Source organism: Miniopterus schreibersii (genome assembly GCF_964146895.1).
Source record: "Miniopterus schreibersii genome assembly, chromosome: 20".
In the NCBI taxonomy this organism is placed as follows: Eukaryota; Metazoa; Chordata; class Mammalia; order Chiroptera; family Miniopteridae; genus Miniopterus; species Miniopterus schreibersii.
In genome coordinates, this window is record NC_138122.1 from 12,213,005 (window position 1) to 12,235,978 (window position 22,974).

Consider the following 22,974-nt stretch of genomic DNA (forward strand, 5'->3'; position numbering starts at 1 on the left):
TGGGTGTTTGGCTTCAAAGTGGAGGGCACCAGGGGAAAGAAGGAGCAGCGCAGTGGTTGAAAAAACACACAAAGCTGACCTATTATATTTAAATATTTAGATCTTTATTTTAGTATTTTTTAGTCATGATATTGATATAGAAGGTTAATAACAGTCAGCCAATCTTAGTCAAGTTGCATTTCATTTTTAAAAAGGAGATTAAAGAAATCAGAGGAGTCAGAGGTGTGAAGTAGTGTTGGTCACAGTGCCATCACAGAGGCATTGCTGCCACCTGGTGACAGCAAAGCTTGAGGACAGGCTGTGAGTGCATAGCCCAAGTTTCCAGATGTTCCCAACTTCCCCCATTTACTGTGCCCAAGGACCTGTCTATGTAAGAAACCCTACTGGATTGCTGGTGGGGGTGAGTGACAGCCATGGGCACCGTTTACCCTAATTTGATATTTACAGATACTTTCCAGATTTATTGCAGTGGTTTTGCATGGTGAGCACGTTGCTCTTGGGGTAGCCGGGAGCTGTGAGCAGAGGTGCCAGTGTGGGTTGGCCTTGGCATCCCAGGCCTCAAGTGTGCTGCATTGAGGACAGGCCCCAGAACAGCAGAAGCGGAGTTGGCAGCAGCATAACCCGTCTTGGCGAGGGATCCAGAGCAGGGTAGGCGGTCAAGGCTGTGCTGGGCTGCCCGGACCCAGGTAGACGGCCTTCTCCACGCCATCCACCGTCTGTGAGTACTCCAGGAAGGAGGAGAAGTGCGTGCACTCAAAGCGGCTGCTCCCACGCACGTGCGCCAGAAACTCCGGTGCTCCAGGGATGATGACGTTGTCAGCCAGCAACACTGTCCCCTTTCGTAACAGGCCACACTCCTGCAGGGGACAAGACAGTTGGAGGGGGTGAGTCAGAGGTGCTCATCAAGCCTGCTCCAAACCAGCAAGACAGGTGCACCATATACTGGCCTGACCCTGGTGTTGGCCCCATACCTCCTGGGGTCACAAGGGTCTTTGCAGCCCCCCATCTCCTCCCTGGCAGGGCGCACTGCAGGAGAGGGCTGTGCTGAGTGCAGGTCCCACCTCTAAACATCAGCTCTGTGAGGGAGGATCTTTCCCTTCGCCATTCACTCCTGCATCCTTGGCCCTAGAACTGTGCACGGTACCAATAGGGCCTCACTAAATGCTAGCTAGACGAGTGGGGTTGGTGATGGGGCCAGTGGGTCCCTCATCACCGGTGCCAAGAAAATACGGCTTCTCCAGGTGGGAGGAATGCCTGGTGCCCCGTGTGTGGCTCCTGGGGGTGGTCACTGGAGATGTAATCTGGCCTGACCAGGATGACCCTGCAGTGCTAGGGGGAGGAGGCAGTGGAGGGGCAGATCTCCCAACCCACAAGCCTGCCCCTCAGGGATTCGCTTTGGACATCTCCAATCCCCAGCATCCTACATGCCCCATTCCATCAGTGACTGGGCCCTGGGCAGCCAGCTGGCATTCCCGGGCCTGGGCTCTGCAGAAGGAAGGAAAGGCAACTGGACACAGCCTGGGTCCTCCAGCACTCACAGTCTCTCTAAGCTGAGGGAGGAGCTGCTTAGATTACATGAAACAATAGCATGAGAATCCTTAAGAGGAAATGTTTATTTTGCGGGAGAGGTAGACTAGGGTAAGGGTCACCCCCAGATTGCCTTGTCTTCTGGATTTGACTTTGGAAGCACAGAACTTTTTTCCCCATAATCATAACAGTTAAAAAAAACCAAAAACAATCCCAAACATGAAAAACAAAGTCAAACAAGTGACCCCAGGTGTGTCTGAAATTGCCAGCAGGACCATGTGTGGGGCATCTTCAAGTGACTGAAAATCAGACTGTAACTCTGCACCCCTCCAGGGTTGTGCCCTAGGACAGAGTCTTACTGGGGTCTCAGCGCTCCTGGTGGTAGCTGAGGTTGCTTCTGGCTTGTGAGCTGTGGGGGAAACTGAGGGCCCTCCAGCCAGAGCTTCAGAAAACACACAGGTGTGAGGTCAGCAAGGCTGGGGCAACCCAGGAGACAGAATTGGAACAAAGTATTATCAATCATGGAGTGTTTTCTCTTAGAAAAAGAAAACTATCTGGCAATATTGCCTTAAAAGACAAAACAGAGCAGCCTGGGACGAGGTGTCCCTGGCCCAGGCCCCAGAAGGGCAGCTCAGGTCTGGGGCAGGAAGTGTACAAGGTGAGCTGGGATCGGAGGCTCCAGCCTCGAGGGGTCATGCGGAAGGACTTGGGGCACCACTGGCCACAGATGGGACTATCAGTGGATTGAAAGACACCAGACACTAAAAACCATCCAGTTAACCAGGAGAGAAGGAATGAAAGGAAGGAAGCTTCGGCCACCTTTGGAGGTTGCTAGGACCCAGCCATCCCTGAGGAAGCTGGTCACAGGGGGAAGAAGGTAGCACCTGCACTGCCTTTCCCCAGACACCACGTTGCCTCCTGATAGGACACAGACCCCCTGGAGACTTCTGGCCAGAAGCTCAGAGTCTGAGCAAGCCTGTTGTGCTAACTGCTACAGGGAGGGAATGGTGTTCTGAGCACCAGGATGCCAAGTGTGAGGTGATTTTAAAAGATGTCCACAGCCTGGCTGGTGTGGCTCAGTGGTTGAGCATGACCCATGAACCAGGCGGTCACGGTTCAATTCCCAGTCAGGGCACACGCCCGGGTTGTGGGCTCCATCCCCAGTTGGGGGCGTGCAGGAGGCAGCCGATCAATGACTCTAATCATTGACGTTTCTGTTCCTCTCTCCCTCTCCTTTCCTCTCTCTGAAATCAATAAAAAACATATTTAAACTGTGTCCACAGTTCACTGACCTTTAAGAGGTGGATGTGGGCTGGGCTTAGCAACTGGCTTGTAACTGAGAGAAGGCAGAAGCCAGAGGGCGTGCCCTCAGAGATTAGGTCCTACACAGCACCCAGCCCTTCACTGCTCTTTCTGTCCATCTCTGGCCCTTTCTCGCCCCTGGTTTTGGGGGCAGCCAGCTGCCATGGTATGAGGACACCTCAAGCGGCCCTGTGGAGATGCCTATGTGACAAGTGACTGAGGCCTCCTCAAAATGGCCATCCAACTTTGAATTGCCACCTGCTCCTGTAAGCCCCTTACTTCCAACCGAGGGGAGGGGCAGCTGGCCCTGACCCAGCACAAGCCAGGCGCCTGCAGAGCCACAGGTGCGGGGCTGCAGAACACAAGCTTAAAAATTACAGCCGTTCCCATTCACGGCTTCTCTTCTTTTGAGATAATTACCAGCCTTGAACAAGGAGCACTGAGAAAACTATCAGTCTCCAGTTACTGCATGGCAATATTTGCTGCCATTCTATAATGCAGGCCCCTGTAATTATTGCACACACCAGAGCTGCTGAAATCCTCCCCACTCCCTGACATAGGCCCAGCTGGGTTGGCCACCTGGTTTCTGCCCTTAACACCTGATTCATGCTCCCCTGCCTGGTGGACCTCCCCAAGCTCAGGCATGCTCCCCACAGCTGCCCCACGGGTCTCCTTGTCATCTCCCCACCTGCCAACACAGGTGACCGGTCCAACTTCTAGTCCCTGGATGCCCTCCCATTCCACCACTATCACTTACTGCCTCCCCGAGGTTCCAGGTATCTGCACCACCCTCCTCACAGCCATCCCTCCCCTCTCCACACACCCAACAGGGATCTTTCCTGAAGACAGGTCTACCTTCACCCTCATGTGCTTAGAACTGTGTGCCCCCACCTGTGTGGCATTTGAGGCCCTCCACACACAACCCTGGCCCTCTGCCCCAAATCAGCCCACTCCTAGAACATTCGTGCCCTTGCACACCCACCAGAGCCCACTGGGTTCGATGTGCTGCCCAGTCTTCAGCCGTGGCTCCGGTGGCCATGCCTCCTGTGCTCACAGTCCCTTTGCACTGGGCAGAGTGTCCACGCCATGGGGGAGCTGAGGTGGGTGAGCAGTGGATGGATAACATGGGACAGCCCCAGGCTGGCCCTCGGGCAGGGAGGCTGGGGTGGGACAGAGCATCCCAAACCCTCCATGAGGGCCAAGGAGTTTCTAAGTGTCCTCTTGACCACCCAGGAAGGACAAGGCAGCGGTTATTGATATTAAGGGTCATGTGTCAGCTCATTACAGGGCCCCGAGCTCCAGCCTCCTAACACAAGGCAGCCCACTGGTCACCACTTGGTCTGGGGGTGGGGGCATGGGGGGTTATGCAACAAGGAGCCTCAGGAAGAAGGGAAGGAGACACTGATTTCCCTAACCAGCACCAGCTGTCCAGCTGGGCCAGCATGGCAGCCAGGCTGCTTCCCTTCTGCCTCTTCTGCCCTGTGCCCTTTCGGATCAGACCATCTGGTCCATGGGGTCCTCACTCTGCTGCCTTAGTACAGGCTGCCCAGCACCCCTTCCCTCCAGTCCCCATCCTGCCCCAGGGCTACCTCCCGTCCTCTGTGCTCCCTGACCTCAGGCTACCCGTGGCCCCCACGGCCACCCTTGGCAGGACTTAGCTGGAGCGCCTGGCTCTTCAGAGAGCCTGAGGCCTACCGCCCGGCAGCCCCTGTGCCAGCAGCCAGCCCATCCGTGACAGGCCGCTGCACAGCTCACCTCCAGGAGGAGTGTGTCTGGCAGGTACCGGTCCTTCCAGTGGTCCAGGAAGACCATGTCCAGCGTGTCCACATCATATTTCTTCTTCAGCTGGGGAATGATGTCCTGGGAGGCCCCGATGATAACGGTTACCTAGAACAGAGCTCCGTCAGTGCCGGTGCCATGGGGGTCAGAGACCACCCCGCCTGGACACCCAGGAAGTGTCCACCCATAGTTTCTCTGGGGTTCTGGAGAGACAAGTCTCCACTCTGCCCCCTCCCTCTGGGGAGGTTTCCTGCTCTATGGGACTGGGCAGCAAGAACACCCTCACCGAGCTGCTAGTGTTCTGTGAAAACTGGCCCAGGGGGCTTGGAGGGCCTGGCTGCAGCAGGATAAATGTGGCCTTGAACCACATCCCACCCACCCACAAACACCTGGCCCATCTCATCCCACCCACCCACCCACCCCTGGCCCATCAGTGTCTACATCCGTCACTGGGGGAAGTGTTGCACCCTGTCCTGCAGGCCTGCGAAGTCCAGCATCTGCTGGGTGATGGCAGCATAGTCGGGATTGAGCTCGATTGTGAGCAGGCGGGCACCAGGCGGCAGCAAGCGGGCCATCCGTATGGCTGAGTAGCCACAGTAAGCCCCCAGCTCCAGCAGTAGGGAGGGGCGCTGCTCCCGCACCACGGTGTCCACGATCTGGCCTTCAGGGGATGGAAGGAGAGGGTGAGTGCAGGCAGGAGACCCAGTCCCAGTCCTGGGTCTGTTCCTTCTGACTAAGCAACAGCCCTTCCCAATGCCTGGCCCCCAGCCCTCCCCTAAGGCCATGGTCCCACTGTACAAACCACCTAAGCTCCCTTGGTACCTTAGGCCTCCGTGCCTTTCCACAAATTGGTCCCTCTCTTTCCATGTCCCTGGCTGACTCCTACTGGTCCTAACCCAGAGCTGCCCTCTGTGGAAGCCCTCACCCCTCCCTACCCATGGGCCACACTCAGGGCCTGCCTGGCTCCCTGGAGCTGAACACTGTGAAGGTCTCTGAGGGGGCTGCACAGTGGCTGTCATGTGTGTCCTCAGGGCTGGACTTCAGGGCATGTAGCACAGCACATGCCTTTGCCCCATGCTGGAGTCCAAAAAGGTCAGGAAGCCTAAACTGGGCAGAGTCCACGGAGCCCTTTGCACCCTCATGCCAGGCAGGGACACCCAGGAACCCACTGCCACCCTGCACCAGCCCCCGGCTCTGAGGGACAGCGTGTGAGTACGGGGCCTGCATGGAGCCACTGCTGTCCCCTCTAATATTGGCTGTTAGTCTGTGGAAAGGAGAAGACACTAAATAGTGGCCGCCTGGGCGGTTTATCAAATGTCCCTCCCTCCCCATGGGGACAGTTGATGTGGGTGTTAGGGTCTCTGCACAGCTTTGTCCCTGGCTGGGCAGGTGGCTTGGGCCCCAGGTCTCCAGATGCGCCCCCCCACCCCAATACCCAGAAACAGGGTGATAACAGGCCCCTCCTGTATGGGCTATCCTGCCTGGCCTGGGGTCCCCATTCCTGTATCCACTACCTGCTGGCCAGGCTGCCTACCTTTCTTGTCGCCCACGTTCATGGCCCACTCCTTCTGTGAGCAGTAGGCATCGATAGTCTCCAGCACACTCTGTGGGTCCCCGGCCACTGCATGCTGCAGCACGTAACGCAGGATGCGCTGCTCCTTGGTGTCACCCATTAGCAGGTTGTAGATGGGCTGCTGAACAAACTCATTCCAGCCAATAAGAAACCAGCCATGGCGTCGCAGTAAGAACAGCAGTGCCAGCAGCACCAGGCACACTAAGAAGGCTACCAACAGCAGGGGTGGGGCCTCCAACATCTGAAATAGGGCAGAGGTTGGTTGGGGAGAAGGGAAAAGTAGGGGGGGAGGAGCCAGGGGGAGGGGAGCGGCTTCAGAGCTTGGTGGCCAGCCAGCAGTCCTGACTCAGCTGGGGACTTGAGTCCCGTCAAGTTAGGGCAGACCTGCTCTCCTGGCTCACCCACTTTCTCCTCAGTCTGTTGGTGCTATCATTCTCCTCCTTGTGCTGATGGGGGCCCAAGGTTCCAGAGTCAACCAAGTGCCCCAGTGCCAAGGAGCAGAGGTCCAACCCTCCTGCCCAAGCCCTATGCCTCGGGAAAGCAATGATCAATTTGGAAGCAACATTAGACCAAGCGACATACTTGTATGTGCTAGTTACAAACAGCACATGCCAATCAGTGAGAAAAAGACAAGTTAAGAGAAAAATGGGCCATTGCAGCAGATAATAGAGCTTACAGGGGAAGGCCAGAAGCCCCGAGCAGGCACAGGAAACCAGGTGCAGGTCTTGGCACCACAGTGGGGGGGGACCCTGGGCCTCACCAGCCTGACAGACTGTGAATCAGGCATCTTTCTGCAGAAGTTCCCAGGCCCCACTGGGAAAGGCTCCCGCGGGCAGGACACGCCGCACAGGTGAGGGGATCACACGGGGAGACGGCAGGGTGGGCAAGGACAGAGCGTCTCCCAGGGCACAGACGGACAGGAATCAGTGGCGGGCGGCCTGTTCCACCTGAAGATCCGTAACTTTCCACTGTGCTCCTGTCTGCGTGCTTAGTGCTTCCCAACCATACACCTATGTTGCTTTATTTATCCTTACTATTATTACTAGTAGTGCATTTGGGTGGTGAGATACTGGGCCTTTTCTGTTATTTTGTATTGTTAATCCTCCCTCACCTGAGAATATTCTTCCATTAATTTTTTAGAGAGTGGAAGGGATGGAGGGAGAGAGAGAAACATCGATGTGAGAGAGACACATCAATTGGTTGCCTCTTGCACTCACCCTGACTGGGGCCGGGGATCAAACCTGCCCTTGGCCGGAATCGAACCTGGGACCCTTCAATCTGCCGCTGGTTGATGCTCTAACCACTGAGCCACACCGGCCAGGGCAAATGGTTTTTTTTTAACCAGAGTGCCAGGAACACTCTGGTGGTTTTTTTCTGGTCAGATCGACAAAAAGTATATATTTTTTGGTTTGCCGCAGCATTTGAGCAGTTAGTTTATGTGTGCCATGAGATGAAAAAGATTGAAAATCAGTGGCTTAAACTATAAAACTCTTAGAAAAAAATACAGTAGTAAACCTTCATGACCCTGAATTTGGCAATAGATTCTTAGACTATGACATCAAAAGCACAAGCAACAAAAGAAACATAAATAGACTTTCATTAAAATTAAAAACTTTTGGGCATCAGAGGACCCACTCAAGAAAGCCAAAGGACAACCCACAGAATGGGAGAAAATGTTTGCAAATTATATACCTGATGAGATTTTAATATTCTGAATATATAATGAACTCCTACAATGCAACAACAAAAAACCCAATTAGAAAATGGGCAAAGGACTTGAATAGATATTTCTCCAAAGATATACAAATGACTGATAAGTACATGAAAAGATGCTCAACATCATTAATTATCAGGGGCATGCAAATCAAAACCACAATGAGATACTACTTGATTAGGATGGGTATTTAAAAATAAAAATGCCTTAGTCGGTTCGGCTCAGTGGTTAGAGTGTCTGCTCGTGGACTGAAGGGTCCCGGGTTCGATTACAGCCAAGGGCACGTACCTCTGTTGCAGGCTCGATCCCTGGCCCAGGCCAGGGTGAGTGCAGGAGGCAACCAATCGATGTGTCTCTCTCACATGGATGTTTCTCTCTTTCTCTCTCCTCTCCCCCTTCTACTTGCTCTGGAAAAGCAATGGAAAAAATATCCTCCAGTGAGGATTAACAAAAAACGGAAAATAAGTGTTGGTGAGGATGTGGAGAAATTGGAACCCTCATACATTGCTGACAGCCCTAGAAAATGTTAAATACAGAATTATCATATGACCCAGCAATTCCATTCCTAGGTGCATACCCAAAATGACTGAAAGCAGGGACTTGAATGGATACTTGTTCACCCATATTTATAGCAGCATTTTATATGTAACAGCCAAAGTGTAGAAATAATCCAAGTGTCCTTCAGTCAATGAATGGGTAACAAAATGTGGTCTATCCGTACAATGGAATATTATTTAGTTATTAAAATGAATGAAGCACTGATACATGCTACTACATGGATGAACCTTCATGACATTATGTGACCAGCAGAGGTGGTTCAGTAGGTTGGAGTGTCGTCTCAGGCACCAAAAGGTTGTTGGTGCGATTCCCAGTCAGGGTACATACCTGGGTTGCAGGTTCGATCCCCAGTCGGGGCACGTACAGAAGGCAATTGACTGATGTTTCTCTCCACCAACCCCGCAAGCATGTCCTAGGGTGAGGATTTTTAAAAAAAGACAGTATGCTAAGTGAAATAAGCCAGACATAAAAGGATAAATATTGTATGATTCCACTTATATGAAATACCCACAATAGGCAATTCCATAGAGACAAAGTAGAATAAAGGTTGCTGGGGAGAGGGGAAATTACTGCTGAATGGGTACAGGGTTTCTGTTTGGGATGATGGAAAAGGTGTGGAAATAGTGGCAATGGTTATACAATGCCATTGATTTACACACTTGGAAGTGTGAAAATGGCAAATTTTAAATTATGTATGTTTTACTACAGTAAAAAGAAAACAATGAAAACAATAGCACAAGCAGCCCTGCTTCTGGCATTCCCTGTTCCAAAAAGGGAAGGGGACATGCCATTCCCCATAAGGAAGCAGGATCTAGAAAAACAGCCCAGCTCCCCTCTCCCTGGGGGACCCAGGCACTCAGGAATGCCTCTCTGCAGGCCTGCTGTCTGCCTGCTGATCCAGACCTCATTCAGCAGGGCCTGCACGGACACCTAGAGGGACACCTGCCTCCCTGGGTGCAAGCTCATCTCCCTTCTTGGAGGCAGCAGAAGGGGTCTTCCTGACCAAAATTTGCCCACCCCACATGCTCCCTTTCTACGTGGCCAGTGTGTGCATCCAGCATATATCTCCTCATAGACAGCATACAGACATGGGCGAGGGACAGACCCTCTTTCCCCAAAACACAATAACACGCCACCCAAAAAAACTTTCCTTATATAAACCCATTCTTAAGTATTCTCCGTGCAACACCCAAACCATAAGTTCCATCAACTATGATCACCAATAATCCACCTTGAGACCCAAAGGGTGCGATCAAGACAGTTGGCAGCTGGGCCAAGCCCCTGGCCAGCCTCAGGTGTAGGTAGGCGGCAGGCAGATGGGCCACTGACACCCAGAGCCATCAACCCCTGGACATTTAGCTCCATAATCCTTTGTGACAAAAGTGCTTGGCCACATCCAGCTTGGCGCACAGTTAAACTTCACCAATGCCCAGCTCCCCAACATCTGCAAGTGGGGGACTCCACTCACCCTGCAAGTCTGCCCCTCCTGGCTCATGGGCTCCTGAGGCTGGGGATCACTTTGTCAGCTAGTCAGTATTTGTTTTCACATTTAACACATCTTAGATGACATTCATCTTTCCTTAAAGGAAATGGAAACGTTTTTCATAAATATATTGCAAGTAAGCATCAGTGGATGTTACTGAGACTCTTAAAAATTCTTTAAAAAGATGAACTATATGACTTGGCTCCTAGGCTCATTTTAAACCCTTGTAAAAGGTCACTAGAAATGCCTTTGGCCCCTTTGCAAAGGTCCCACATACAAAACCTGACAAGCTCAGGGGGGGCCTGCATGGTAGGCCTTCCAAATTCAGAGATGGGAAGTAACCATGTAGGATGGTCTGAACATAAAAATTCCTAAAAGTGAGTCATGGTGGGTAGTCAAGGCCTGTAGCTTCCTTGGCAAAGGTTAATCTTTACCTTGTGATCCTATTTTTTTTTTTTTGCCTCTAAGGTAACATACTTTTGAAATGTCAGGTATCTTCTTCTTGAGCCCCCTCAGGGCACCAAATCACAAGACCACAGAACCCCTCACTGTTATGTTCTTCCCCACCTACCCTCTCTATATAATGTAAATGTTAATTATAACTATCCTGTAACCACCAATGTAAAAGAAGTATTTGTCTCTCTGTTGTTTTATCCAACCCCAGATATTTCCCCCCCTTCCCACTTTGCTTTCTCTGCCCCCCTTAGTCTATCACTAATGAAGTCCATGTAACCCTCCTATGCCTCCTCCTTTGATTCTAATGTATAAAATAAGCTGCAAAACTGCCATTCTCAGGAGCACCTTCTCAAGCCATTGAGATTTTGCAGTTGGCAGTTTGGCTCAAATAAACTCATAACAATTCTCTACAGGTTCGTTGGGACATTTCTCACGTCGACAGCTTTATATAAATAAGTCAGGCCAAATTTAATGAGAGCAGAATTATATTAAACAAGAATAATTACTCTACTTATCTTTGATCAAACAGAAAAGTGACTGTAGAGAGAAATTTCGCAGTGGAGAAAAAGAACATGTCCTGTGGGTTATCAGGTTCCAGTCCTGTTACTGTCTTTGAGGTTTAATCATCTACCTATGAACTGGGTGGGATCCTGCCACCTTACGCATATTGTCAGCCTTTACCAAATCATTTCTAGTTTCCTTCAATAGCTGGCTCTAACACTCCAAACTGATGTTTCCATTTTCCTCCCTCCCGACTTGGCATCGCTAAGAACTAAAACTTAACTGCCCAGACCCTTACTGGGGTGCAGGTTGTGCTGTTGCTGCCTCTTTTCCTCCAGGATCTAAAAGAGCCCCACAACTTGATATAAATTTTAAAGAACTCATCACCACAACAAATCACGTACCGGCAGTCTCTGCCCCTGGAGGAGCTGCTGCTGCATGTCCCACTCAGAAAGTCCAAGGGAACTCCCTTATTTTCCAGGTCCTGCTCCAGGATATAACCTTGCTGGTAGCACTGATGTCCGCGCCATCAACCCCAAACACTCAAACTACAAACCCAGAATCCACTGGCTTGCCACCGCCATCCTCACTCCACCACCTACAGGCCCTTAAGAGCTCTTCTCAACTGTCTGCCTTCAGGACTCACAAACTGGGTTCACAGTCAGCTCCAGCCAGGCACCCAGGGGAGCTCAGTCTCAGGCAAAGGACGCAAAAGTGCCTGGCTGGAAAAACCACAACGTTAGCAGGTCAGGCCTAGGGTGCCTTCCCCTTTCTCTTGGTGGTGCAATGAGGCCGAACCACCCAGACCCCGCCCTGATGGGTCTTGGGCTACTGTCATTGCCTCCCTGGTGGGGCAGCTATTCCCCTGAAAGGAAAGGCCTGGGGGTACCCCAAGGCCTCCAAGAGAGAACCTGTTGGGAATATCACTGAGCCCCTCTGGGCCTGGGCCCTCACTATCCTACCACACCCAAGGTTCCCACCCCAGCTCAAAGACCAAGGGTGACCCTCTCACGGGGAGTCAGGACCTGACTCTGCAATCCGTCTCCAGGTCACAGCCCTTCCCCAGACACAGGCCCCCCACCCTGGAAGCCTGGATCCCCACCAGAAGTGGGATACCCCACCCCTGTCTAGAGCCCTATCCCCAAGTCGGACCTTGCACACCTGCACAGGCCTCCCACTCCCCCAATCAAGTCTGGCTCCCCTCCCGCAAACTCCCGTCCAGAGGACCCCCCAAGGCCAGATCCGTTCCTCGGGGCCCGAATGCCCCACCCCTCCAAACGAATCCCTAACTCCAGGTCCAGAGCCTCCTACCCGAGGTCGGAATCCCCCCGCCCGGTCCGATCCCCCGGCCCAGTCGGATCAGGTCGGAGCCCGGCGGCAGGTCGGCCCTCTTCCCGGCCCGGCCCGCGGGCCGCGCGCACTCACCTCGGCCCCCGGGCCGCGCGCACTCACCCGGCCCCGCAGGCACCCCGATCGGCGCAGGCAGCGCGGCGGGCAGCCCGGCAGCGAGGCCCCGCGATGGCGGCGATGGCGGTGCGGGTGGCCGCCGCGCTGGGACCGCGCGCGCGCTTCCGGGGGCTGCCGCCAGCCTCGGCGGGCGGGGTGCGGGGCGCGGCGCAGCTCGCTGCAGGTAGGGTGGGGTCCGGCCCCGCGTGTCCCGCGGCGGTGTCCCCGCGTGCAGCCGCGTCAGCGGGGCCCCGGAGCCCTCCAGCTTCCAGCCACCCCGAGACCCCTTTCCAGGGGAAAGCAGCTGGGTGACCATTCCTTGTGCTCGCTCCCCCCACCCCCAGCCCGGTAGTAACTAGAGTCCCGAGGACGAGCGCGGCTCACGTCCTGAGGTTGCCGGGGGCCGTGCCCTGCACACCCATCGCCCCCCTCCACCTCCGGCCACCCCGTCCCCAAGGCCCTAGTGGCCTTACACCAAGTCCTCAGGACAACACATTCGGGGGGTCCGTGAGGGACCCCAGGGCGCCGACAGCTGAGCACCGCTGCCCGCCGCGCTCTGCAGGTGCCCTGGCGCGCAGGAGAGGACACAGGGATCATCCTCCTGGTGCCACGAGGGACACTGACCAAACCAGGGCGCGACTCGCATAGCCGCAGGCGCGGGAGTGCCGTCGGTCCGGCGGGGCGGCCCTCCGAGGGTTGGAGCGAGTGTTGGGGGCCTGAGCAAGGACAGGCGGGGGCAGTGGGAAGAGGAGAGGTCCGGCCCCTGGCCAGCGGAGGACTGGAGACCAGGGCAGATCTCTGTAGGGTGCCGCCTTGGCAAACCCAGCGGAGCCCAGGAAAAGATCTGTGAACAGGAGTTGCCGTGTCCAGGGTCGTCAGGCCTGGGTAACCCCTTGGCCTTGGGGCCGAGTCTTTAGTTTTCAGTTGGGCAGGAGGCGATGCCCCCAGGATTCTGCCTCCCAGGGCCGGGGCGAAGAGCAGACACGGCCAACCCCCAACAAGGACACCTGATGGGATTTTAAACCACCTTCATCTCAGCCTCGCAGCTTCGTCTCTGAGAGCAGAAAGATGCTGCTCGCTCTGTCCCAAGCTTGGGGGGGGGGGGGAGCTGATGCGGCCCCTGAACAGGAACCAGCGCGACAGTGCTGCCGGTGTCACCCGTCCCCTAACACTTGCTGCCAGGGTCTCCCCAAGGTAGCCGGCACACGCTTGGGCCACTTCCTCTCCCAGCGAGCCGTTCGCTCAGCCTTGCCACACTTGCTGGGCTCCTGTGCCAGGCACTGTGTTCAAACAGGAGCAGAAAAAGAAAGGACAGTGGGCTAAGAACACAAAGGCCAGACGGCAGACGGACCTTTCTGGGCTAGCCCTGCCTGCCTGGCCTGGCTGAGGTGGGGAAGGCGAGGCTGTGAGGTGCCTCCAGGTAACCCTGTGGAGTAGCTCCCACCTCGCCCATCCTGGGGTCCTTCAGTGTCCTCTCTCCCCAGCAGGCAACCTAAGCCTTCCCACGAGTTTAAAGGCAGATTTCCTACACTTACAGAAAGCTCCACTGCTGGCTCTTCCAAGTGGTTATCAGTCCCAGAGGGCCCCTGGGTGTGCACAGTGAGTGGGGAGAGCAAACCGCTAAAGATAAGCCCATAATCCACATGACCAGCTGCTCTCCTGCCCTCTGCCTGGTAGCTGGTTGGGTGGGGAGGGAGGCACTGGGCTGGGCTTAGGGGCAGGGAGACTCAGTAGGCAACTCTTGCCTGCTGTGGCGGCAAGAAGGACAGGCTCCTGCAATGGAAGGTAGGGGTGTTCTCCTGGGCAAAGCCTCCGCCGGTTGCTCCCGCAGGCAGCCGGAGAGATCGGGCCCTGCCCAGCAGGCTTGTGCTCCTCATCTGGCGTGGCCGTAGCGTTTCTCAAACAGCAGTTGGTTCTTGGTTCTCTGGGCTCATATCGAAGCCATCAGAGTAACTGACAGCAGTTTAAGGCCTCTTCGGAGTCTTTGAGTTGAATTTGGAATTGGGTCCACTTTGGACTGGCTGCTTGAACTGAGTTATGGCTCCATTAGGTCTGTAAGTACATGTACATGCATCTCAGGTGCCCTTGGATGACTCCTGCGGGAGGGAACCTGGATGAGCCCTGCTGTGTGGTGGGCACAGCTGAGTGTCCTCATGGGCAGGCTGCCTACATGGACTGAGTGCCTGGACACAGCTCTGGGTGGCTGCTCCCCAGGCTTCCTCAACTGCAACCCAGGGCCTCCTCTAGGCTCGAGCTCCAGTGTCCCTGTAGGAGCATAGGCCCCGAACCCCAGCCTGTGGGCTGTCTACTGAGCCGGGGTCCCTGAGGGGCATGGGACTCTGGGCGTTTTCTCCACAGCCTGGAAGGTTGAGGTAGCTGCAAAAACAACTGCACTGTTCTCACTGACAGGCCCAGACTCTGATGCTGGTGTGGGGATGGCTCGTTGGCCTTGAATGGCAGACCCAGGACCCTTGACTTTGCCTGAGAACAGCGGCCAACTCCAGACACCCTGGCAGTAGTCTGCGCCCTCCCTTCCGCTCCGTGGACTGATAATTTTCTATTATTTCTTCCTTCTCCACAGGAAGCAGGCCTGTGTCTGCGCTGGGTATCCCCAACTGGGGCCTTGGGTTAGAGCTCTCCCAAGCTGGCCATACCTAAGGGCACACCTGCCCTCCCTTCCTCCATGTCTTCTTTTTGGCTGTCTCTTGACTGCCTTGCAGAAGAGACACAGATGATGCTTTCTGCAGGGCAGCAAAGACTTGAGCAGACCTCTGTGCCAGTTGCAAGAGTGGGGAATGCAGGCTGCCTACCTCTGAGGTGACATCACAGTGAACCCCAAAGGCGTTTCAGGGAGGAACTCAGGGCCCCACAGCTCTTACTGTTGTTCAGAGTGGGTTCCCTCTAGAGTCCGTGTGTACCAGGCACTCGGAGAGGCCTGGCTGTGCTACCAGATGCAGGAACAGCTCTTAATTGTCCCTCACTTATAACAAGGTAACCTTCACAACAGAAAGACAGGTGGGTGCAAGAAAAACCTTTGCATCCTGTCTGGCTCAGAACCTTGGGTGACTTTGGAATTCAGAACAGTCCTGCCAGTTAAATTTCCTTCTTGAATGGTGGTGGTGGGAGTTGCAAACACAATTGCACATCTCCCTATCTCTCCTGGCACAGTGTAGTCTCGAGACTTGTGCAGATGCTAGCCCAGTTGCTGCCTTCTGCTCCATGTGTATGCACCACATCCCAGCCATCACAGGGTGGGGTCTTTCATCCAATGAAACAGATCCTTTGCCAGTTTTAACCAGACGGGGCTGCTTGTCCTTTGGAAATTGTGTGTCACCTTCTGGGATTGGTGCCCCAGGCTTGTCCTACCCTTCCTTCTTACGGCTTATCCCTTACCCCAGCAGGGCAGCAGCAGTACGATCTCCTGGTGATCGGTGGGGGATCCGGCGGGCTGGCCTGTGCCAAGGAAGGTACGTGTCCTGTGTCCCGCTAGTGTCACCAAGTTTTCAGGGTCCCCTGGAATGGGTGTTGTCCTCAGGCCTGGGTGGGGATGTGCCCTGAGAGGCCATGAGCAGAATGCATTGTCTCCGCAACTGGCCTCCAGGGCCTTATCACCCTGCCAGGATCACCCCTGCAGTCTTGTCACTGTGCCCTGCTCCCCACTGCACCCCAGTTGTCTGTGCAGCACACATCAGTCAGGTTGGAACCCCAAGTCTGAGCCTGCCATCCTTGGTGCCAGCCCCAGGCCTCATAGGATCTCCCTCCACCCATGGGATATGTCTTCCACCACCCACGGCCTCCCTCAGACCACCCCTGCCTCCTGCCTCTTCGCTGTTTTGCAAATGCTTCCCTAGGTCCCTCTGGCCCTGTGCCTCGCCCTGGCGGTTGCCCTGCCTTCCCTGCTCTTCACCTGCCCCGTTAGCTGTGGCCCTCATTCACCTCCCTTCAGTCTTTGTTGCTGAGCTGGCTCTACTCAGAATTGTCCCCCTCCTGCACGTCCAGTTCCCATCACTGGCTCCGCTGTCCGTGTTCTTAGCCACGCCCGGCTGGGCTTTGCCTTCATTTTTTAAAGATACTTTCTCTGAGTATAGAATTTGAGGTAGACAGTTTTTTTCCTTTAGTACTCTAAAGATGTTGTCTCCCGTCTTCTCCCTTGCATTGTTTCTGATGAGAAATCTCCCTCCATCTTTATCTTTGTTGCTCTGTAGTGTGTCTTTTTCCTCTGTGTGGTTTTTTTTTTTTAGGATTTTTTTCCCTTTTCATTGGTTTGGAGCAATGTAATGATGGTATGCCTTGGTGTAGCTGTTCATTGTTTTTCTGCTAAAATTCATTGAACTTCTTGGATCTGTGGATTTATAGCTTTCATCAAGCTGTGAGAATTTTTTTTATATAGGTTTTTTTAAGAATTAAATTTATTGGGGTGACATTGGTTAAAAAGATCATATAGGTTTTAAACGTACATTTCTATGATACAGGATCTGTATGTTGCATTGCATGCCCATCGAGCCGTGAGAATTTTTAACCATTACTTCTTCAGAGCTTTGGTGTCTTCACTCTGAGAGCGAGGTAGCAAAGGCCCCCCCGGGGGTCCCTGATGGGAGTAGACCGAGGCAGTGGATGGAGGCCTCCTGTGGTGTCTGGTGGGATGGAGAGGAGGAAGCAAGTCCACTGGGAGGGCCTGGCAAATCTGGGGCCTCTCCTGGGGAGTGGCACTCCTTCAATGCCTCCTAGCAGGCTTGAGGTGGATGCTGGGCTCAGGTGGGCACTGGGCTTGTGCTGAGTGTCTAGGCCTGGAACCAGGTAGGGTAGGAGGCGAGGGAGAGCTGGTCAGAAGAGTGTTTCCATCTGTGGACAGCACAGCTGGGTGGCAGCAGGCAGGGGGAGACCCAAGTGTAGAGCTGGCAGGTGCCACTCACCCTGGTCCTTTCCCAACCTCTTCTGGGTCACATAGGCCCCTGGGATCCCCAGCCCCAAAGTAGCTCCCCGGTTGTGTCCACCTGCCCTCTCTTGTCATTCTAGCCGCTCAGCTGGGAAAGAAGGTGGCCGTGGTTGACTACGTGGAGCCTTCCCCACGAGGTAGGCAGCCCCTGACTGGAGCCGTGTGTCCTGGGGAAGAGGGTAGGGGAGGGCAGTTCATGGTACAGAGGGCAGCTGAGCCCAGAACCAGTCACCCCTGCCTTCCAGAGTCTCCAGAGAGTGTCCTGTTTCTCCTGTGAGCTGCCATTACTTTAAAGTTCCTTGCTCTTAAAAATGACTCTGAACACAATTATACAGAGCAGATAAGTAGGGCAGGGTCACCCAGGCCATGTTTGAGTTACAAACCACAACCTAAAGGAATTCTAAACTGTAGAAGAACAGGAAAGCCTTTGGAGTCTCCTGAATATAAATCTAAATGTGCTTTTCTCAACATACTAGGCACCAGGTGGGGCCTTGGCGGCACCTGTGTGAATGTCGGTTGCATCCCCAAGAAGCTGATGCACCACGCAGCGCTGCTGAGGGGCATGATCCGAGATGCCCCCCACTATGGCTGGGAGGTGCCCCAGCAGATCCCACATGACTGGTGAGGAACCTGGCTGTTCCCTGTGCTTTTCTTCTACCCATGGAGGAGGCAGAGGCTTATTCATCTGTTAACCCTTGGGGGAGCGTGCTGTCCCAAGGGGGCTTCTCACCTGGGGCAGCCCTGGGCCTCAGACATTTGGCAATGTCTAGAGACATTTTTGGTTATCACCACAGGGGTGGGGGAGGTGTGTGCTGCTACATCTACTGGGTGGCACCCTGGGATGCTGCTAAAGGTCCTACAGTGCTCAGGACACTCCCACAGAGGACAACCTGACCCTAAGGCCAGTGGTTTGGGGTGGGAGCCTTTTTAGTTTAGCAGCGGTGGGTGGTCCACTCAGAGCCATGCACAGGCAGGCCCCTTCGTGGTTCTCAGGTGACCTGGACGCCGGGCTGCTGCTGTGTCCTGACCACTGTGGACCAAAGCCCTGTTTCCTATGAGTCCAAAAGTCCACAGCCCCAAACCTGGGACTGGTGATGGCCATGGGGAGGGATACCATGTTTTACCATTTTTAGAAATACCTTTCAATTCTTGATGTTTCTGTTAACACACTATTTGCATCTAGCAGTCTGTTTGGGACTCCACAGATGCCACTCAAAACTTTCTGTTTTGTGCAATAACAGGAGGAAAATGGCAGAGGCTGTTCAAAACTACGTGAAGTCCCTGAACTGGGGGCACCGGGTCCAGCTGCAGGAAAGGTACTGAAGCTTCACCCCATCCCCTGGCCTCCTCTGGGTCATTTCAGACCTTGACAAGCCCTTACTCATGGGAGGCTCAGCAGCAATAAGATGAGAAGTCCCTGCTCATACGGTGGAAGGTGCAGATAAGCAGCTGACAGGCACTTGCCCTGGGCATGGAGGCTACTCTGCGGGGTGGCACCAACAGAGCCCAAAGCAACAATGGGTGAGGGGGATGTGAGTGGAATGACCAGAGCGGGGCCATATCAGGGAGCAGATGTGCTTAGGGCTGAGAGCACGTGGGCCAGACATGGGGGTGTGGCATGGACCATCCAACTGGATGGTCTCTTCCTCGGATGGTCTCTCCTGCGAGGGTGGACCACCTATGTGTAAGGAGCCAAGTGAGCCCAGCCTAGCTGGTGCAAACAACTGCGAACCCCACTCCTCACCTCTCACCTCCCAGCCCCACACCTCACACCCTCTATACTGTGAACGTCACACTTTGTTGCACACTCTGGCCCCCTGGGCATGATGAAGGGGCCCGGCGTTGTGTGCTAGAGCAAATGTCTGACACGATCACTCTCGCCTAAGACCACCAGGCCCCGTTAGCCCTTTGGGATCCCCAGCCCAGATGCTGACACTTCCTCCCTCTGAAGCCTCCTTCCGTCCTTAGGGGAGAGGTGCCCGAAACTGTACTTGGGTTATGGAGGATACAGTGCTCCCTCAGAGGTCTGGTGGCCCTCACTGGAGCATCCCTAGCTTGGTCCAGAGGGATCTTCCTGGGCTGTGCAGTAGGCAGCTGTTTTGTGCCCTCTAACCTAAGAAAGCTGAGCCAAGATGCTGCTACCCTGGCTTCCCCAGTGGTCCCCCAGGGAGTCAAGCCACATCATGTCATTTCTTCTCCGAGTGGGACTCCAGTGGAGTTTTCTGGAGACACCAGGCTCTGCCATTTGTTCTGTCTGACCTCAGATAGGCACCAAACAGGCCAGACACTGGGCTGGCTCTAGAGCCATCCACAGAGGGGGGCTGGTGTGGAATTGTGTGTCTGTGTCCTGCAGCTGTTAATGGGTTGTGGAGTGAGTGAGGATTCCTGTAGGAGCTTCAGGTGGGACATGGAGGCACAGGGCTTGGCACTGGGGGGAATGCAAGGGCAAGGTGGCAGTGAGGGCTTACCAAAGCATCGCCTTTGTGATTAGAAAGGGTGAGTTGCTTCTGCACACACTGCTCCCCACCACCCTTGTGCTCTCATCACACCCATTCTCCTGGCCTCACTGTCCCCTAAAAGTTGGGAGTGATGCCTATCTTCTGGGCACCCTCTCTGCCAGCAGGAAATTGGTGGCTGGGATGTTTTGGGGTAACTGGGTGCACATGGGGACCTCTTCCTGGTGGAATGTGCCTAAGCGACAAAGACTGATTCCAGGGGAGGCCCGGACACTTCTGTCATGACACACCAGGGCTGTGCTTGGGCTCTAAGGACTGCGCTGACCTGGCTTCCATCCCTGCCTGGCAACTGTGGCCACCAGGTCCCAGGGAATCCCCTGGGGAGATGGCAAGCTGCCCCTCCTCTGCTCACCTCTTCCCCACCTGAACTGTGGGTGGAGGATGGTGGACTGTGGGCCCGCGCTCACATTTTACCAGCCTGCACAGTGCTCCCTGTTTCATCCCATAGGCAATGCTGAATTTGTATGGGAAATATTGGAAAGTTCTATTTATTTTTGCAGAAAAGTCACGTACTTTAATATGAAGGCCAGCTTTGTTAATGAGCACGTGGTTCGCGGTGTCACAAAAGGTGGGAAAGAGGTGAGTCCTGACCCATCCTCGGACCTTGGTGCTCTTCTCAGTAGCAAGTGCTGCTGAGTTGAGGAGACAGATTCCTCTGAGGCTGCTTGTAATTCTTTATGAGGGATGAAACGGATCATGGACGAGTCACATGCCAGCTGCATGGGCGACGGGCGACAGGGTGGGTGATGAGCTGCTGACCACAGGGTCAGAGGTTTTAATTAGAATCGTGGGTCTCTGCCCTGGGGTACCTGCTGGCATCGAGTCCTCTGCGTCGGTGACCACAGTGTACCTGTTTGACTCTGGCTTTCTTGGTTTCTTCTCAGACTCTACTTTCGGCTGAGCACATTGTCATCGCTACTGGAGGGCGACCAAGGTACCCCACGCACGTGAGTGTCCTCAGAACACAGCCTTCCCCTGCTCCCTGGCCACGTTCATGGTCTCTGGGCTTACGTGACACACTGTTGGCTACTCATGCTTCCTGCACCAGCAGCATTCCCCTCTCTCCCCATCTCTCTTCCTCTTCTTTAAAAAAAAAATGTTATGTGCTCACTATTGTTACTTTCTATTTCTCAGTTCTCTTTCGAATCCCCTCGGCTGGATCGGGTCCCCGGGGCCCCCGCACCGCTGAGCCCTAAGGGCCGTTCTCAACCCTCTCTTCAGCGGGCTCCTGGGACACCACAGAGCTGCTCTCCTTTTATCTCAGCGCCACTCGTCCTGTCCCCTTTGTTGATCCCTCCTTTCCTCTTCAGCCTCAAAACATTGGAACATCCAGGACTTAAGCCTTTTGCTTCCTCCTGCAAACCCCGATCTTTTTTTTTTAATTGACATAAAATTCACATGCCATAAAATACACCCTTTTGAAGGGTACAATTCAATGGGTGTTTCACAGAGTTGTGCAGACATCACCACCACTTAATTCAGGACATTTCCAGCACCCCAGCATGCGTCCCTGTACCCCTTAGAGTCGCTCTCCACTCCCTGCTTCCCCAGCGCCTGGCTGCCGCTGGTCTGCTTTCCGTCTCTGTGGACTTACCTGTTCTGGACATTTCACAGAAATAGAATCACACACGATGTGGCCTTTGTGCACTTAGCATGTCTTCAGGGTTCGTTCATGGTGTAGCACGTATCAGAACTTCATTTCTTTTATGACTGAATAATATTGCATTGTATGTGTGTACCACGTTTTGTTCATACCCTTGTCCGTTGATGGGCATTTGGGTTGTTTACACTTTTAGCTCTTAAAAATAATGCTGCTGTGAAAACCTGTGTAGGAGTTTTTCTGGGGACTTAAGTTTTCACTTCTCTTGAGTATATAGTATACCTAGGATGGAGTTGCTGGGTCAAATATTAACTCTGTGTTTAACCTCCTGAGGAACTTCCAGACTGTTTCCCAAAGCAGCTGCACCATTTCATACTCCTACCAGCATGTACGAAGGTCATACTTTCTTGTTTCTTTGCCTGTTTCATCATTTTTTGTTGACAACAGAACTTTTCAAATTAAATAATGTGTTAACTCTGGAAATCAGTCTCTCTCTGCAGTAGGATTTTGTTTATTGCCGTTGGGTGACTTTTCTGAACTGATTTTGTAAAGCCTTTGTTCTTTGTTGTGTGAGGCCTCTGAATCCTCTGCTCACTTAGCGTAGTGGTCAGCTAATGACTGGACAGAGGCTTCTTTATACACCTGGAACCAAGGAATCTCCCCTCCTTGCTGAGGGCCCGGTGGGCGTTGTGAGGCAAACCTTCAGCACTGAGCCAGGCAGGAGAGGCTCTGCCTTAGCTCTCACTTCCTGCCAGTGCAGAGCCCGAGCTCAGCCAGAGGGGAGAGCTCGGTGCCAGTTCAGGCCTTTCCCGGGTGCGTGCACAGCCCGGTGCCTACGCCTGGCTGTCCAGATCCCAGGAACATGTTGGAGGTTTTCAGAGCCCCTGTGGACATCTCATTCCTCAGCTTTTCCTTTTCCGCTTTTGGTTAGTGTGTTGTTTGCGTCAACTGTTATCCATCACTTCAGGCAGCCGTGATGTTCAGTCATTGGGCAAATCCTCCCCAGGGACAGGCTTTCAGCACTGGGCGAGTTCAGACGAGGTCAGAGGAAGACAAGCCTATCGAGAGGGGTCTTTCAGGAAACCACCAGCAAGGTCAACCAATGACTGCTCTTTGGGAAGGAGCTTTGAACAGGCTCCAGCTCCGTTCTGCTCTCTCCTTACTGTCATTTTTCAAGGCTGCCACTGAGCTGGGGGATGGGGCCTAGAGTAAGTTTAAACTCCACGAAACCTACCATTCATACCAGGTTTCAGCCATTTCTCTTGTTTTAATGTTCCCTGTGTTGCCACAAGCCTTTAGTTAATTTCCAGAGCTGTGAAAAAGTTGAGTCCAATAGTTTTTGCTAGCTCTTTTGCTGTTTCTATGGAGGGGTGAACTTTGGGAGGTCCTCAGTCCACACCATTTTTGCTGAAGTCACCTCTTGGCCCAGTCTCACCCGTGGGGGCTTCCCTGTCCTCTCCCACCCCCCATGAGGAAGGTGGAGCTGAGGAAGCGTCCCCAGGTGGGGGGATGGGAAGCAGGAGAGTACAGGGGGTGTTGGCTGAGGCTACATCCTCAAAGGTCTCCCAGAGTCCCCAGGAAAT

The 22,974-nt window shown here is 53.9% G+C and overlaps 2 protein-coding genes across 16 annotated transcripts in view; one reads left to right on the top strand and one right to left on the bottom strand.

Annotated features, from left to right (window-relative positions):
* Nucleotides 1-83: 83 nt before the first annotated feature.
* Nucleotides 84-12,482, bottom strand: COMT (catechol-O-methyltransferase). Of its 14 annotated transcripts, none has more exons than XM_081123404.1 (8): nt 12,319-12,373; nt 11,298-11,615; nt 9,922-10,032; nt 8,781-8,865; nt 6,143-6,422; nt 5,076-5,269; nt 4,585-4,716; nt 84-857 (listed from the first exon to the last, which is right to left on the bottom strand). In XM_081123404.1, exons 5-8 carry the CDS (start codon nt 6,420-6,422, stop codon nt 657-659), a joined length of 807 nt encoding a protein of 268 aa, XP_080979530.1. In that variant the 5' UTR covers nt 8,781-8,865; nt 9,922-10,032; nt 11,298-11,615; nt 12,319-12,373; the 3' UTR covers nt 84-656. The 14 variants fall into 14 exon arrangements, with proteins under 14 accessions (XP_080979530.1, XP_080979533.1, XP_080979529.1 ...); XM_081123407.1 differs by having other exon boundaries at nt 9,922-10,027; nt 12,319-12,348; XM_081123403.1 differs by having other exon boundaries at nt 9,922-10,027; nt 12,205-12,327.
* TXNRD2 (thioredoxin reductase 2) overlaps nt 12,404-22,974 on the top strand; it is a 41,408-nt gene continuing 30,837 nt past the window's right edge. The window contains exons 1-7 of one of the 2 annotated variants that reach the window (XM_081123393.1): nt 12,404-12,523; nt 15,738-15,806; nt 17,356-17,412; nt 17,752-17,896; nt 18,517-18,591; nt 20,292-20,370; nt 20,676-20,738. In XM_081123393.1, coding sequence (XP_080979519.1) covers nt 12,412-12,523; nt 15,738-15,806; nt 17,356-17,412; nt 17,752-17,896; nt 18,517-18,591; nt 20,292-20,370; nt 20,676-20,738 — 600 coding nt within the window. In that variant the 5' untranslated portion in view covers nt 12,404-12,411. The remainder of the gene's footprint in view (nt 12,524-15,737; nt 15,807-17,355; nt 17,413-17,751; nt 17,897-18,516; nt 18,592-20,291; nt 20,371-20,675; nt 20,739-22,974) is intronic. The other variant, XM_081123392.1, reaches the window with a different exon arrangement.